Here is a 15859-nt window from a genome sequence, read left to right as displayed (position 1 = left end):
TGGCATGGAACGCTGGTCCTACAAGCAAACTGGGCAAGAGCACTCAGGGTCTCTGTATTCTTTGTCTGCTGTTCCAGGGATAGAGCTTCTGTCCTATGAATAAGTATGGGTTGAGGAAGAGAATATCTGATCTCTTCTGTCCTATGAATGAGGGTGGGTGATGGAAGAGAATATCTGATTCCTAGCTGCATTTTTAGGAATTTATCTTCTGCATTTGGAACTAAAGGCCCGTAAATGTTTGTGGTCTGACTTTCCTAATATCCTCTAACTGGGAGCTGATAGGAGAGGGATCCCTATTTTCTTGACCACACCCAATCAAAATGGAACATCTCTCATGCTTAGCTGGACAGTTGGTAGGGAGGAAAAGGGTTATCTCTAAAGTGCCATAGACTCAATATTCTTACTGGGAATTAATACATTTTTTGAATAAATATTTTTTAATTTGCTGTTTTCTCTTAGTATAATTTCCAGAGACTTTAAATAATTATTTTTTTAATCTTTAGCAGTTATTGTTTGTTTTGCCAGGAGCAATTGTACAGAATTTCTCACTCTGACATTCTGGAAGTAAAAATCCCTCTCAGGATTTTTGTATGCACCTGAAGGAGAATGAAGGCAGTTATCTGAATTAAGTAAAAAAAAAAAAAAAAAAAAAACCAAAAAAACTTACAAGTTATAAAAAGGACTTTCAGGACTTGATTTCTGGCCAGAGTCAGCCAACTTTTTCTACCTTGATTCAATTCTTCTGAAAACTTCTTACCTTTGCAAAATGCTTTGACTATTCAGCCTTAGGATATTCCACAACTTTTTTTTTTTTTCTTCCAGCAATGTATACATTACCCTGAAAAAGTCTGAATTTTTGGCTCCAGTTTGAAATCCATAATTTAGGATAATCTTAGACTCTCCTCATTTATTTGATATCTTGGGGCCATTCTCAATTCCTTAAACCAGAAACTTTTAATGTATTAATTGAGGTCAGTTCATCAAACTTTATGGAATTTCTGCCCTGAGCCATATATCAGCATTGGTCTGGGTGCAGTGGGAGACTCCAGTAAATATGGTATGATCTGTAGCTTGAAGGAGCCATTAATTTGAGATTTAGATAGCCTAAAGTACACAGTTAAATTCTACCATTTTGCAGGCACTTGCTTAGTATTGAGGTTCTTTCTGGGGTATTGTGTCTCCACCAGGATCATTAGAATAGTCCAGTTGGTGGTATTTACATTTGTATCATGTGAGTCACATTGGCTTCTTTAGCAAAATACCCAGTAAACATGTTCTGCTGGCTTCAAAGGCTGCCTAACTTCTCAGGACACTGCTATAGTTTCTCTATTGTCTGAGAATTAAACTTTCTTGGTCCCTCTTCTACACCCGTGGCATAGCTATATTCCATGATATTTTCTTGCTTAATTATTGGTTCTTTTATTATCCTTTGATTCTTCTATATGATTATAGGATCATATTGCCCAAGAGAGCAGACAACTAGTAGTATGTATTAAAACTATGATGAAACTGCCATAACTTTTAGGACAATGTTTCCCTACATAAACCTTGAAGTTAATTTATAAATTGTTGATATCTCTGGTTCTTTTCCTGGCCATTGTCCTGTCAGTCTGAAAGATTTTGGCTAGCAACTATACCTCCTTGCTTTATCAATCTCCTCTTTTTTTTTTTTTTAAAGATTTTATTTATGTATTTGACAGAGAGAGAGATCACAAGTAGGCAGAGAAGCAGGCAGAGAGAGAGGGGGAAGCAGGCCCCCTGCTGAGCAGAGAGCCTGATGTGGGGCTCAATCCCAGGACCCTGGGATCGTGACCTGAACCAAAGGCAAAGGCTTAACCCACTGAGCCACCCAGGCACCCCTATCTCCTCTTTTGATTTTCATGTCAGGCTTACTAATCCCACAGACCAACCCTGAGCCCTACTCATTCAGTGAACATCTATAATTCCCTCTGTGTGACAGGCGTTGTGCCAGGTGCTGGGGCTTCAATACCAATGAAATGATTTCCTTGACCTTAAAGGAGTTTTGTAGGCTTGTGAGAGGACCAAAGATGAAAACAAACACATGTAATAATTCAGTGTTCTATTATAAAAGATGTGCAGGACACATAGCAGACCTAAGTTCAATGCTCACTTTTATAGAGGGAGGCAGGAAAAGCTTAATTTCAAGGAAGCGATGATTAAACTGTACCCATTCTGGAAAGACAAGATGAGGCAAGAAGTGATAAGGAAGGCATGATAAAGGCTTAGAGATGAAAATCCACACAAACAGGCTTAATTTAAATTTTTTAAAAATTTTATTATTGGGAGAGTGTGTATCCAATAGAAGAATAAGTTTTCAGGATTACACTATTTTCCTTTTATTTTTTCTGATGCCCTTTCTAATTCTCCTGCTCCCAACCTCCTTAATAACAGAGAACAGAGTCAAACTCATCTAACACAACATCTAACATATTTGGCAGGCCCTTAAAAATGTATTGAATGAATGAGTATTGATCATAACTGATCATAAATCAATCATTATCCCTTTTAAAGGCAGTTCTTTGCCTTAGAAACTATTTCTGAGTATACACCATCTACTGATACCAGCCCCTATGTTGGGCTTCCAGCCTTTCTATAGAAATGTCTGCATCTTAGAGTTCCAAGGAGAAGGGCCGGGTTTGGCCAGCACTTTTGCTAGAAGTTCAGAAGGGATGCACAGATTGTAAATAGGTATAGAGCTTTTTCCTAATTTTAAGAAAAATTATGTGCTTTGACTTAAATTATGCATAGTAAGGTAAAAAATGAGTAATTCAAGCATTGACTTGGACCTTAACAACCTTCTTTTTCTTTTCTTTTCTTCTTCTTTTTTTTTTTTTTAATGTAAGATCAGTATCCTCTAACATATAATGTAAAGTACCAGTTTGGGTCTTTCAGCCCTTTTGATGTATCCACTCTTCATTTACTGGGCTCAGACCCTTCAGTAACTCCCTGATTTGTAATTTCCTGATACCCTGGGCTCTAACTCCCTCTGTGGGTTCTGTAGCATCTCCTAGGTATGGATGGAGAGGTAAGTGAAGGAAAGCTAACTCTTCCCTGTACTGCTTGGTCTAGTTAGTTTCCATAGTATATAGCACAAAAGTGTGAAAGCATTAGTGATTTCAAGTATGTATGTATATATGTATGTATGTATGTATGTATGTATGTATTACTGAGGGTGAAGGGAAAACTCAAAACAACTCAACATTTTAAATATCATCAGTAAGGATGACTCAGGAGACATAGCCTCATGCCTTAACCAGGTGTCCTGCCCTAAATATTTGTCTCTATCCAGGAAAGGACCTCGGGGGGAAGCTCCTCGTCTCTATATAGGTTCCATTTCCTCTCAATGACCTTTAACCCCTAGCAATATATTTACTCAACTCTCACCTATTAACTGTGATAAAGGGGTCAGGGAGGCAAACTAAGATTTAATAATCTAAGTCAAGAGAATAAATGGCAGTAGGTTCTCCCCCCACCACCAATAGTCCTCCCAAAGATGAACACTAATTATGAGAGAGATATTGCAGATGAATGCCTTAAAGAGAAAGGAGTTCTTTTTCTGACTGCCGCATAATTTGCAAGGCAACACTCTCTCCATCAGTCTGGACATCTTATTATTCTGCAGAAAATATGTAATTCCCCTTTTTTTCCATTCTATCCCCACCTTCATCCTTCTGCTCATGCCGTTTTCAATTGCACTCTTTGGGCCCTGCTTAGAATAAGAGAAGGGGCTAATGTGGGGCCAGGTCCTCATCCAAGGCTGTTCTTTAATAGAAAGATGCTTCACTATTGCTGTTCCATTACAGAATAGATTAACTCCTTATCTGAGAGTCTGCCTCACCCTCAGTTTCTAACTAGCAGGAAGGGAGCCCGTGGTAATCTTCCCCTTGTATAATGTGTGTAATTGATGATCTTTGTGCACAATAGCCAGGTCACATGATCTAATAAAGGATTTATATTTTTCTGATTCATGCTTCACTTTCATTGTCTTACAAAAGAATAAAAATATCAAGCTGGATTTAAGTGTTTTGTTCTGTGTTTAACGAATCACCTTCCCCAAAGATAAGGAAATTATACAAACTCTCCTAGAAAATTCAGCCAGCGTGGTCATCATAACTTTTTGATCTATACTCCAGTTGATTATGAAAAATGTTCAAGTCCTTAAAGAAGTCTTAAAAAAGAAGATCTTGAACATGTGGCCGTGTATCCCAGTGAGGCTAAAATTGGTGAAAGAGCTGAATGCCAAATGATAATTTCTGCTAAATAATTCAGGCCCTCCGCACTCTGATTATTTTACTTACTTTAATGAACATAATGGGTGCAAATAGAGACGGTCTCCCTCACGGTGCCAGACACAATGTGCTCTCGCCTCATCGTGGGCCCTGTTTCCTTGCGCAACTCATATCTGCACACGTGTCCTCTGTTCCCTTGGTCTGGCACTACTACCCACTAAATAATGTAGGTTGAAGTCACTAGCTGAAAATGTTTTGATGGTGATTGTCATGAAGAAAAAAAAGGTTGCATTTCAGTGAGAAAGTCTGTGCTACATCTCATTTGCAGCAGAATGGAATGGGAAAAAAAGACATTTTGGGACTTGGGATTCCCTCTAATGTTATTTTTTTTTTCTTTCTTTTTTCCGTAGGGAAATGACGCCGATATGGTTGATAAGAATAAGTGCTGTACGCTCTGTAACATGTCCTTTACCTCGGCAGTGGTGGCTGACTCACATTATCAAGGCAAAATCCATGCCAAAAGGTTAAAACTCTTGTTAGGAGAGAAAACCCCACTAAAGACCACAGGTATGTGTGGGAACAGAGATCACGGGAGACCGTGAAGTCGGGGCGCTGTGCCTGTCCCATTAATTGTGCTCCCTCTTCGGCAGAGGCTGCCTGAGGAGAGCCTAAAGGTAGATGCCCTTTGAAACCTAAAGGGACGGGCAGGGAGCCCTGCAGACCTTGCTGTCATAGGCTATTCAGTACAATTACAGGGGCTCATTCTCTCACCCTGGCTCCTTCAGATTAGTAATTCAGCAGCTGGCATCTTCTGCAAGGCTGTTTGCATCCTGCAAGGTGTTGTCTATCACACTGATTATATATTACGTAAGATACAGTACCTATTATGTAATGAATGCTGTATTTCCCATAACTTCAGTGTGTCATCTGCATGGCTAACGTGTGGTGTTTTGTGTCTAGTGGGTCGATTCACTGCCTGTGTCTGTGTAACGCAGCCTGTCATCCTGCCTTTATCTTGGTGAGGGTGGGGATGAGGGGAACTGTGCAGACAGCTAAGTTGTATTTTTATTTTTTCCCCCCCAGAGGTGACAGTTCCTGTTGTTGTCTGTAATTCAGTCCTGTTCACTTTCACAACAAAAAGCTGAACTATTGATAAAAAATGATTTAACCCTGTAATTGCATCACTAAAATAATTCTTCATAAGTCTGTCAAATTATGAAACTAAAATATTATAATTGAATTGAGTTAGACTATTTGGACAGGGTTTAAATTGTGGTGAAGACGTTCCTAGGCTGGGTTGTAATCCCAAGAAGTTGGGGGTATATTTCATGATGTCTACTCTTCCAATGCAATTAAAATGTAGCAGTGCTTTTTATCTTTCTGTCTAGTGAATCGTGCATAAATTGTGGGCGTAATTATTTTTTAAATGGTATTTTGGAGATTGGAGGGAGCCTAAAACAATACTTGGCTTTTATTCTCACCAGTGTTTTCCTTAAGAAAAATATCTTCTTTCACCTAGAGAATAGCGAGGAATCTTTTCACTATATTTTTCTACTTAGTTTAACTAAAGGGTATTGTTTTTGTAAAGGTGGCTATGACATTCAGATATAGGATGGGGTTGCAAAACCTGAAATCTGGAGCTGAACCTGGCTTGTTCCTGGGCACACACCGTGTCTTAGCATTTTATAAGCAGTCACTCGGTTGAAACTCCTGATTCTTGCTCTCTAAAAGGTTAGATATTCACCTTGTAACCTACTCCCCAACAAATTTCTTAAAATAGACACCTCAAAGAAACAGTCACTGGAAAATTTTTACCTTTTTTCCACGAACGAGTAACTAGCCCATTTTTTTCTTTCTGCTTAAACAGAGAATTGCTGTTAAATTTGATTTTGGAGATAGTGATGGAAGAGGAGGAGCTCTATCTTTGTTTATCATGTCAATTAGCAAAGGGGAGAGTTATTATTTCTGTAAAAAAAAAAAATCGCCACATGGCACAAATGGTTCTTTGTGAATTTAAATACATTCTCCAGATAACCAAGCACCAGTTTGTTTTCCTGAATTCAAATACTCTCCAAGCTGGTAAGTATAACTTAGATGTAATTTGTTAGTTCCCATCAGTATATGCCAAAGGAAAAATCAAGAGCACTTAAACTGCAACCTTTACTTCATGAGTTTGTCTTGGTGTCCACAGAGCTGGCCAAGTCCTCAGTGTGACCAAAATCAGGTTGCCAGTTAGGCTAGAAGGGGATGCGGGTGGGGTGGGAGGTAAGTAGCTCTATCAGCTTGTAGCTTGAGCTGGGAAAACAGATTTCAGCTGCTTTATGCCAGCATCTCCCTTCCTCATCTAACTCACAGTGCCCAGGCTGTGTATCCCCATTGTGTAGCTTAGGCTCTCATCTGTTCTCTCTAAAGCTGCTTGGAGCAGAAAGGGTCTTGGAGAATGGCAACACTAGACAGAATTAGAGGGTCTGGGAGCTAAATTGGTCCCTGGGCTTGGGCTGGTGTCAACCCAGCTGCTGGCAGGTAGCAGAGGAAGCCGTGTGTCCTGCTAGAGCCAGGTGATTCATTAGGTACAAGGATAAGCAGAGGGTGGGCACTGGGAGGTATGGCAAAGGATAAGATCTGAAGGCTTAATAGGAGGGTGGGACTTAGCAATGGAGAGTCTAGGGACAGAGATCCTGCAGAGAACAAGCTGGATACTGACATAGGGAAAGTCTGGCAGGTGTTGGCAGGACCCCAGCTGCAGGCTGGTGAAAGTAAAGGCTGTTAAGAGTGTGACAGATCATCATAATTTAAGACAAGAGGACTGGGCTACAAGTCAGGTGTAAGGAACAAATCAGGAACCTGGTTTCCAGACAGGATATAAGTTGAAGCTTGGTCTCAAATACAAATTCACATACTGTAAGTAAGGATAAGGACCAAGAGGCATGAGAAACGAACACCTAGGCTGTGCATTTCCTCACCTACTAAGTTCAGTCCCTCCAGCTCCCTGAATAGAGTCCGGATGGCCTGCCATCACTTCTTGCTGCCTGCGGTGGCCATTCTTGAAGGACATCACCCTCTAAGCTGTGGCTGCCTTATGCACATCTAGGAACAGCTCTGCCTAATCAAGAAGCTTAGCTTGAAATTATTTCCGTAATGAAAACAAAAGGGAAAAAAAAGAACATATAAACCCCAGCCAACGGAGTTAAGATGCTGGAAAGAAGCAAGTGCCCTGCTCAGGTATGCCATGTGAGCTACCCCTCCCGGAATAACAGGCTCTTGAGCTGTACTGGTGTCTGGGTAGGGAAAATTGATGCACAACTCAGTGCTTCCCCCAGCTCCAGCTACAACATCTGATGAGGGTGAGCAATTAGTGTCTGTGAATCATTACCTTTCCGCCCACTCAAGATGTGCTTTGCTCAAGCATCAACTGGATATCCTGCAGAATTATCGCAGTTGCAGTTGTCTTCTCCAGATGGGAGCATGTTTACTAGAATTTCTGAAATGCTTGACAGAGCTGCTGGGACAAATACCAGCTCCCATTCTTGTTGGTTAGTGTGCTTCAGAATCTCTGTTCTCATTCATGCTCTTCTACGTCCTCCTGTAAGACGAAAGCTTAAGGAGAATTCCAAGCCCGCTGTGCTCTTAGAGGGTCAGCAGACCTCAGCGTGGAGGTCTTGCCCAGATTGGAGGCTGCCAGAGGTCGCCACGCCGTGAGAAGGATTTAGAGGAGGCGTAGTCCAGAGGTTGGAACAGGGAAGGCCATGACAAGCCTCTCTATAGGGTGAGAATAAAGAAACAGAGGTGGTTCAGTGGGGAAAAGAGATTGCTCAGGGGCAAATCTTTGGAAGGCTGTTATGTGAAAAAAGAGATACATTGTGTGTGTGTGTGTCTGTGAATGTGAAAGAGTATATAGAATATGGGAGTGTGTGAGAATAGGTGAGAGTATATTCATGTGTGTGCATGTGTGAGTGTGAGAGAACATTGTGAAGATACATGGAATTGTGTGTGTGGGTGTGTGGGTGTGAGAGTATATGAGTGTATATGTATAAGGGAGTGTGTGAGAATATGTGTGTGAGAGACTGTATGTGTATGCATGTGTGAGTATCAGAGAAATTGTGTGAGAATATGTGAATGTGCACGTGTGTGTGAGTGCCAGAGCATTATGAGAATATGTATGTTTGTGTGTGTGCATGGGTGTGAGAGTGTGCGAGAATATGCGAGTGCGTGAGAAAATATGTGAGAATGTGTGTGCATGTGTGAGTGTGATTGTGTATGAGGGAGTATGTGAGTGTGTGCTTGGATGCAACAGATGTACCTAGTGAGTGGGTAGAAAATTAAGGAGTTAGATCTGAACTCAAGACAAGGAAAAGATTACTAAGTTCCAGAGATGTTAGATTTCTCTAATGAAACCTAAAGGAAAGTCAACCAACTGGATGAAGATGCTGGAGAGAGCAGCTCAGGTCCGCAGCTGTGTAAGCTGTTCCTCCAGAGCGGCAGGCCCTGGAGCTGACATCAGACTCAGGCGGGGATGTGGGGCCGAGCAGGGTGGGAGTGGGGGGGGGGGGTGTTGTTGAAGCGGAATCTGGCTGGCACTTGGCAGGGCATTTCCTGAGGGGATTCCACCCAAAGACATCAGCCTAGATGACATTTAAAGTCCTTCCACCCCGATTCTCGGCCTAAGGCAATCTGCAGGCTTGACCACTGATCTAATAGGCAGTAAGAGTGATGGCCTGGGAGTCAGGAGACAGGAGCCCAGGCCCTGGTTCGGCCTAAGGAGCTATGTGATCTTTGGTAGGTACGTTATCCTTTCCAACCTCACTTTTCTCATCTGTCATTTCATTCTAACACCAGATGTTGTTACCTCACTGGCCCTTTTTTATGGAGCAAACTATAGAATTAAAAGCTTTGGAAAGTAGGTTATTCACATGTGACCATGTGGTAAATAAGTTGATGGGGTGAGGCGACAGCCTAACCCCTTTTTATCAAAGACTGGGACTTCCTGGTTAACACGGGGTTGTTCAGATACTACGTTGGGAAGGTACAAAGGGACATCGTGTGTGTCTCCTTGGAGACAAGCCTTTCTGGGATGAGTTGCATGAGCCAAGGCAGGCAGGGCCTGGGACCGGAGCTGCCTCCAGTGCTGGTGGGCATGGAGGTGGCAGGGAATGGCCGTGGAGCTGAGGAGACAAAAGGGCCCCAGTTGTGAAGAGGACCCATCAGCAGGAGAGAGACCCTGTCACTAAGCTGGGGGGCAGCCCCCTGGATCTGGAACTGATAACGGACAAGTAGATGCAATAGTAAATCATTTTCAAGACTAGAACTCAAGATCTTCAAGGATAAAAGAAGGAATCAGACAGCCAAATGAGGGCCCACAGAGGGTACAGATCTCGGGAATGTGGAAGCAGCTCTTTAGCAGAGTCAAAACACCAAGTGATAAAGGGCTAGAAGCCGAGGCCGAACCTCAGAGGTCCAGGCTGCCGCTTCTTAAATTCTGCTGAGTTAATTCCAAATCCCCGAGGACTGGCATTTGGCCCTGGAAACCCCTCACAAGGAGCTGAGTCTGTGGAGGAAGGTGAGCACTTCCAACAGAATGAGGAGGACGAGGAACCAGACAGAGCCTTAAGGCTGTGTGCTGCGTGATTGGCTCCATTCTGGGATCCTGGGCACCTCACTGTGGCCTTTCCCCAGTGGCTGCCTGGGTGGCAGCACATAGGGTGTGTGCTAGAGGGCTTCAGTCCTGCCAGTGACTCAGCCGTGAAGGCAAGATCTCTGCCTGCAGGAGACCAGGCAGTGGTTTCCAAGCTCGCACCTGTCCTGACCCCCCAAGTCTATGAAAAGGTGTTACACACCAGGACTTAGGATTGCATATGGAATTAAGACTTCTGGCCTCTGGAATGATAATAAAATAAAATTGTGCTGTTTAAAGCCATTACACATGTGGTAATTTGTTATAACAGCATCAGGATAGACACAGACCCAAGGAAATACTTGGCCAAACAAGGTGGTCCTTGATGTGCATTCCACATACCTGCCTCAGGGAAGCTCGGAAGCAGTGCAGGCAGCACTGACGTCACTCTGGCCAGGGACTTGCCTGAGGAACAAAAGGTCTACTATCTTCATATCAGGGCCTTATTCCCCAAATACAACTTACCACTATATCGTGCAAAACCTCTGGTCTATTTCCATCGATAGTGAGGCGAATTCCTTCTCCTAGCATGCAGGAGCTCCGACAAGTTAGCTCTTTTGGACCTCCCAGCTTATTCCTCTCTCTGCTCCACGCACCTTCTCCAGTGCTCTGGCAGATAGGTCTCCGGTACCACCAGCCCGCTGTGCCTTCCCTGCCACCGTCCTGTAGCCCAGAGACCCTTCCCTCTTCCTGCTCTGGTCTCCAGAGCTTCACCTTCCAAGCATTGGAGCAGGCCACCCACGGTCTCTGCAGTGTGTCATGGCTCTTGGAAATCACAAGGCATATGGCACTGCTTTTGAAGGGAGACAAAGGTTGGGGCCCCCTTTATTAGCAGAGGACTTCATGTGCCTCAGCCTCCTTTTCCCCCTCCGTACAGTGGGTATAATGCTATGACTTGTAGTAAGGGTTTTCCCTGATGATTGTGCGAGCTGGTTAAGAAATGCAAAGTGCTTGTCACAGTGCTCAATAAGTCTTAGCTCTGTCCACTCAGGAAACGGAGCTATTTTTATTTACTCTTCTCTGAACACTGTGCTGTATAATTTTGCACTTAAAATATCTTACTGTGTATTTTCCCCGGCTGCTTCCTTTCGGTGAGTTTACCTCACGCATGGGTCTTTAAGCACTCTTCACAGAGAAACCACTTCTCCACACTTATTTTGAATTCTGCCACATTCTCCTACACAGGCTGGCCTGCCACGTTCTTCTCCATGACAGAGAGTAACAGAAAATATAATCTGGTGTTCAGTCCCTGGTTGAGGACTCGTACAGCATAGAAGTATGGGCCAGGGTACACGGTCCCAAAAACCTGCACTGGGGGAGGACGGGGAGAAGAATCAAAACCGCTCCAGAAATCTGCCAAACAAAACATTAGTCCAGTGTGACTGGGTAGATAGGGGGAAAGGGGAGAAGCAAAAGAAATAAGCAGGAGATCAGATTTGAGCAGATGTTAAGTTGGAAGATGGGAGAAACAGCCCGAATGTTCCAAAGGCTGGTCACTGAGGCTTTGGATTGTGTGCTGGGGGCTTTGGATGTGTGCTAGGCAGGGAGCTGTTAATAAGCGAGTTGGGCTGGCTGTCCAGGGTGCAGACGAGCTGATACCAGCAGTCTTAGGAGGAAGCACAGCCAGGGCGAGAGACTGGGGCAGGAAGGAAGGGACTGGGGCGGGAAGCCGAGCTGGGAATCCAAGGGGCATCAGTTATGTCAGATGGGAGCAGGGCAGAGGAAAGTCAGGGCTGGATGGTTCTGCCGAATCCATTATTGTCAGTGGCCTCAGTTGCCCCTGCCTCCTGGAAGGGAGCTCAACCGATGCTTCAGATGTGTCACTGTTGCCTCCAGGAGTGGCTGCAGGACGTCCTTAGCTGCCTCTAAATGGAGCTTCTCACTGAGTGGAGGCTCAGCCAGCTCCAGTCCCACTGGGCTTTCTGGCCATAGGTAGTTCAGACTGCATCGAGCATGGAGCCCTCTGTTGGTGACCGACTCACCCAGCGAAGCTGGCATTCTCAGACAATGTCCACCCCAAGGGATAGAAGTCATTTCTCCATCGAAGTTGAAATCCCCTCATCTGGTACTTGCCAGAGGAGAATTCATAATGTGGAAGTGTCATTTCATTATTTTCTTAGCTTAATCCATCTCAGCAAACACCCTAAGTCCTGGAAACCCAAAGGTAAATGAGACACCCTTTGCCCTCTGGAGGCTCTCCATGGAGTAGGAAGGAACACGGACACTGAAATACAATAACCAACACACTGGGAAGGTCTGCAAATACAATAGGATATTGAAGAGGTTCAAGTAATTGTGGTTGGAGTGTTCTGAGAAGAATTTATGAGGAGAGCCAATTAAGTAAGATCTTAATAAGTAACTGTCTAACCAATGGGGATTGTTGGGGAAGGGTATCAGGTTCTCAGAGGAATCCTTGATCACGACCTGGGTTTCTTATCTCAGGAGTTGCAACGTTCTCCATTGGGGGAGGGTTTGTTCTGTGCACCACAGGACGTTTCACAGAGTTCCTGGCCTCTACCCACTAGATTCCAGAAGAGCCCCACTAGTTGTGACCATTAAATAAAAAGTCACTAGACATAACCAAATGCTTCGTAGTGGGCAAATCTGACTCTAGCGGAGAACCACTGGTGTAGATTAGGAATCAGCATATTTTGGCCTGAGGACCAAATCTGACCTATTGCCTGTTGTATGATCTGCAAGCCAAAAATGTTTTTTGTTTGTACGTGGTTTAAAAAAATCAAAAGAATATTTTGTGACACTGGGAAAAATATGAAATTCATATTTCAGTCCATAAATAAAGTTTTTTTGGAACAACCATACACATTCATTTATGTTCCATCAAGACTGGTTCTGGGCTACAGTGGCAGAGCTGAATAGTTGTGACAGGAGCCACATGGTCCACAAAACCTGAAATATTTGCTATGTGGTTCTTTACATGAAAAATTTGTTGACCTCTGATCCTGATAATGAATGATCTCAAGGAAGAGGCAGCAAGGAGTGGTGCTGGTGTGGGTTTGTACATAAAATGCAAGCATTTGGGGCACCTGGGTGGCTCAGTGGGTTAAGCCTCTGCCTTCAGTTCAGGTCATGATCTCAGGGTACTGGGATTGAGCCCCACATCGGGCTCTATGCTCGCAGGGAGCCTGCTTCCCCCCTCTCTCTCTGCCTGCCTCTCTGCCTACTTGTGATCTCTCTCTGTCAAATAAATAAATAAAATATTTTTTAAAAATGCAAGCATTTTTCTGGACTCTACAAACCTTTGAGGAGCAGGGGGAGGCAGCAGGCGGGACAGGGGTCAGCAAATAGATGTGACTGAGGGCAGAGGAAAGTTTGAGAGATGTCCCTTGGGGAGTTACCCCAAGAGCTGAGAATGAGGGGGATCCTTTCCCTTGTTAAGAGCAAGAAAGTTCTCCAGAGAAGCTAAAAGACTTGACTGATAGCCAAAGTCTCCACTAAGTCTAAAATTCTAAAACATTTATGAAGACTAAACAGATGAATATTACTCAGATTTTGCCAAAATCTTAGTATGCTTATAACTCGTGATTTTTAATTCTTAGATGAAATCTATGATCCAATCTATATTAGTTTCCCAGGGCTGCTGCAACAAATTAGCATAAGCTGGGTGGCTTAAAATAACAGAAATTTATTCTCTCATAGTTCCGGAGCCTGAAAGTCCGAGACTGAGTTGAGGGCAGGGCCACATTACCTCTGAAGGTTCTAGGGAAGAGTCCTTCCATACCTCTTCCTGCCTTCTGGTGGCTGTTGGCTTCCCTTGGCATTCTAACCTTACCACTCCTATCTCTGTTTCCACTGCCACATGCCTATCTTCCCTGTGTGTCTCTTTGTCCTTCCTCTTACTGTAAAGACACCAGTCACTAGATTTGAGATTTGCCCTCATTCAGTATGACCTCATCTCAGCTTAACTAATTATATCTGCAAAGATCTTGTTTCCAAAGGAGGTCCCATTCTGAAATACCGAGTACACGTGTATTTGGCCAACTTCTTTTCACTCATGGCACATGACAAAGGCTACAGGCTCTGAGATGATGCTTGCTAGCTCATGTTTTTCCCCCTTTCTCATGATAAACCCATACAAACAAGATCATTGAAATAAGGAGGAGACTGTATTCTTACTCGAAATTCTAAAGAAGACATCATTTAGCTATTCTTTAAAAAATTTATTTTGAATAGAATATGAATTACATAGTAGAAATCTAAAGCATAGGGAAGAAAACTGTAAATCACAGGTATTCCCCATTGTCTTCCATTAATCAAAGGGAAATTTTAAATTTATCCATAATCTGATATTATTGTTAGGTATTCTATTTAGGATTAACAGGAAAATTAATTTGTGTTTGTGGCAGAGAAGTTCCTCATCCAAAATCCATTTGCTTCCTATACTCCCCAGACTTTGAATTGATTGTGTGTAGATGTAACATGCATTACCTTAAGACCAGGCTACAAGACAGAGGAGGGCCATTCAACCTACATTAGACTTTGCAAGAACAAGAAAGATGCCTTTATTGTGACACTTTGGGGTTGTTTGTTATTGCAGGAGAGCCTAATCTATCCTGGTTGATTCATTGTCCCTTAAAGTTACTGTTTCACATACAAGCTTTTATGAATACATCTATCATTCTTAGCAGAAATGGATATTGAGCACTCTCTTTGATGTAATTCTCAGACATCATTGGCTTGACAGGAAATGGCATCAGACTTGGCAGTAACCTTTCTTTCATTTTGACCCTTTAGAGTTGAAGTTGCCGTAATGCGTGTATGTCTTAACAACAGTGCAAGATTGATAGCAGACACTTCCGAAGGCATTACGGCATTATGGCTCTGTTGATGAGTGTACGTAGAACACTTCCTGGCACACAGTAGGCATTTAATAATTATTTGTTGGGTGAGTGAGAATTGGAAGCATAATTAAGAATAATGATAGGCATTTAAATACCTCTAGCTTTATTTTTGAATGAAGTTACCTTGGTTATTGAAATTTCTGATGAATAAAATGATCAAGGGCAGTGGTTTCCCAGCTTTATAGGAAGTGTCATGCCTGTCCTTTCTGCTTGCTTGATTGAAAGAAACTTTTTTCTCCTGGTAAAATAGGTGAAAAGCCGTGTAATGTAGAGTATAAACAAAGGCTCTGATGTCAGACTCCATTGTACAATCTGGTTATGCCTGTGTGAACTCATGGCAAAAAATACGTGCATTTAGCTTAGCTTAATTAATTAATTAATTTCTTTATGTTTCAGATTTTTATTTAAATTCCAGTTAGTTAACATGCAGTGCAGTATTGGTTTCAGGAGTAGAATTCAGTGGTTCAGCACTTACATACAACACCCAGTTAGCTTAGCTTAGTTTAGGCATGAGTTATATGTTGTTGATTTTGAGTTAAATGTTAGTGAATCAAAGTATATACTAAATAAGGTGTCTTTAAACAGAAGCACACATAAAACAAGGTTCTGTATTGATCAGTTGACCAAAATGTGACGCTAGGCTCACAGGAACCTAAGCCCAAATTTCGCCTAAGGAGCCCTGATTTGGTATTTGCTTATTCACTATTCTTTGGAGACTTTGTAAGGAACATAACTAACCAGGAATAACAGGAATTGACTATATCAAAAGTTATATTCATTACACCTATAAAAACAGCCCAAAAAATCTGTTCATCACTCAAAAATGAATAAAGATGTATAACATTTTAAAGATCCTAAGGTGAGGTAAAACCATAGCTGAGAGGGGAGACTCTAAACTAATAATAAAATAAGTAATCATCACTGATAATGTTAAAGACATTCTATCAGAAACATCACATTCATTGTTTCACTTGCTCTTCATAAAAAGCACGAAGTCTGAAGTATCGTTCTCTCTTCTTTACCTGTGAGGGAATTAAGAGGACAGGGTAAAGGGATGTGCCTGATGTTATGCAGTAAAA

General features: G+C 42.6%; 1 protein-coding gene across 1 annotated transcript in view; it reads left to right on the top strand.

The window, feature by feature from the left end:
- LOC111144606 (zinc finger matrin-type 4) overlaps nt 1–15859 on the top strand; it is a 369394-nt gene that overhangs the window by 190508 nt on the left and 163027 nt on the right. The window contains exon 4 of the mRNA XM_022498988.1: nt 4661–4817. Within this exon, the coding sequence (XP_022354696.1) occupies nt 4661–4817 (157 nt within the window). The remainder of the gene's footprint in view (nt 1–4660; nt 4818–15859) is intronic.

Source organism: Enhydra lutris, unplaced genomic scaffold (assembly GCF_002288905.1).
Source record: "Enhydra lutris kenyoni isolate GAN:26980312 unplaced genomic scaffold, ASM228890v2 scaffoldscaffold11, whole genome shotgun sequence".
NCBI classification, from domain to species: Eukaryota; Metazoa; Chordata; class Mammalia; order Carnivora; family Mustelidae; genus Enhydra; species Enhydra lutris.
Note: the sequence above shows the minus strand (reverse complement) of the source record. Positions and strands in the feature narration are given on the sequence as shown.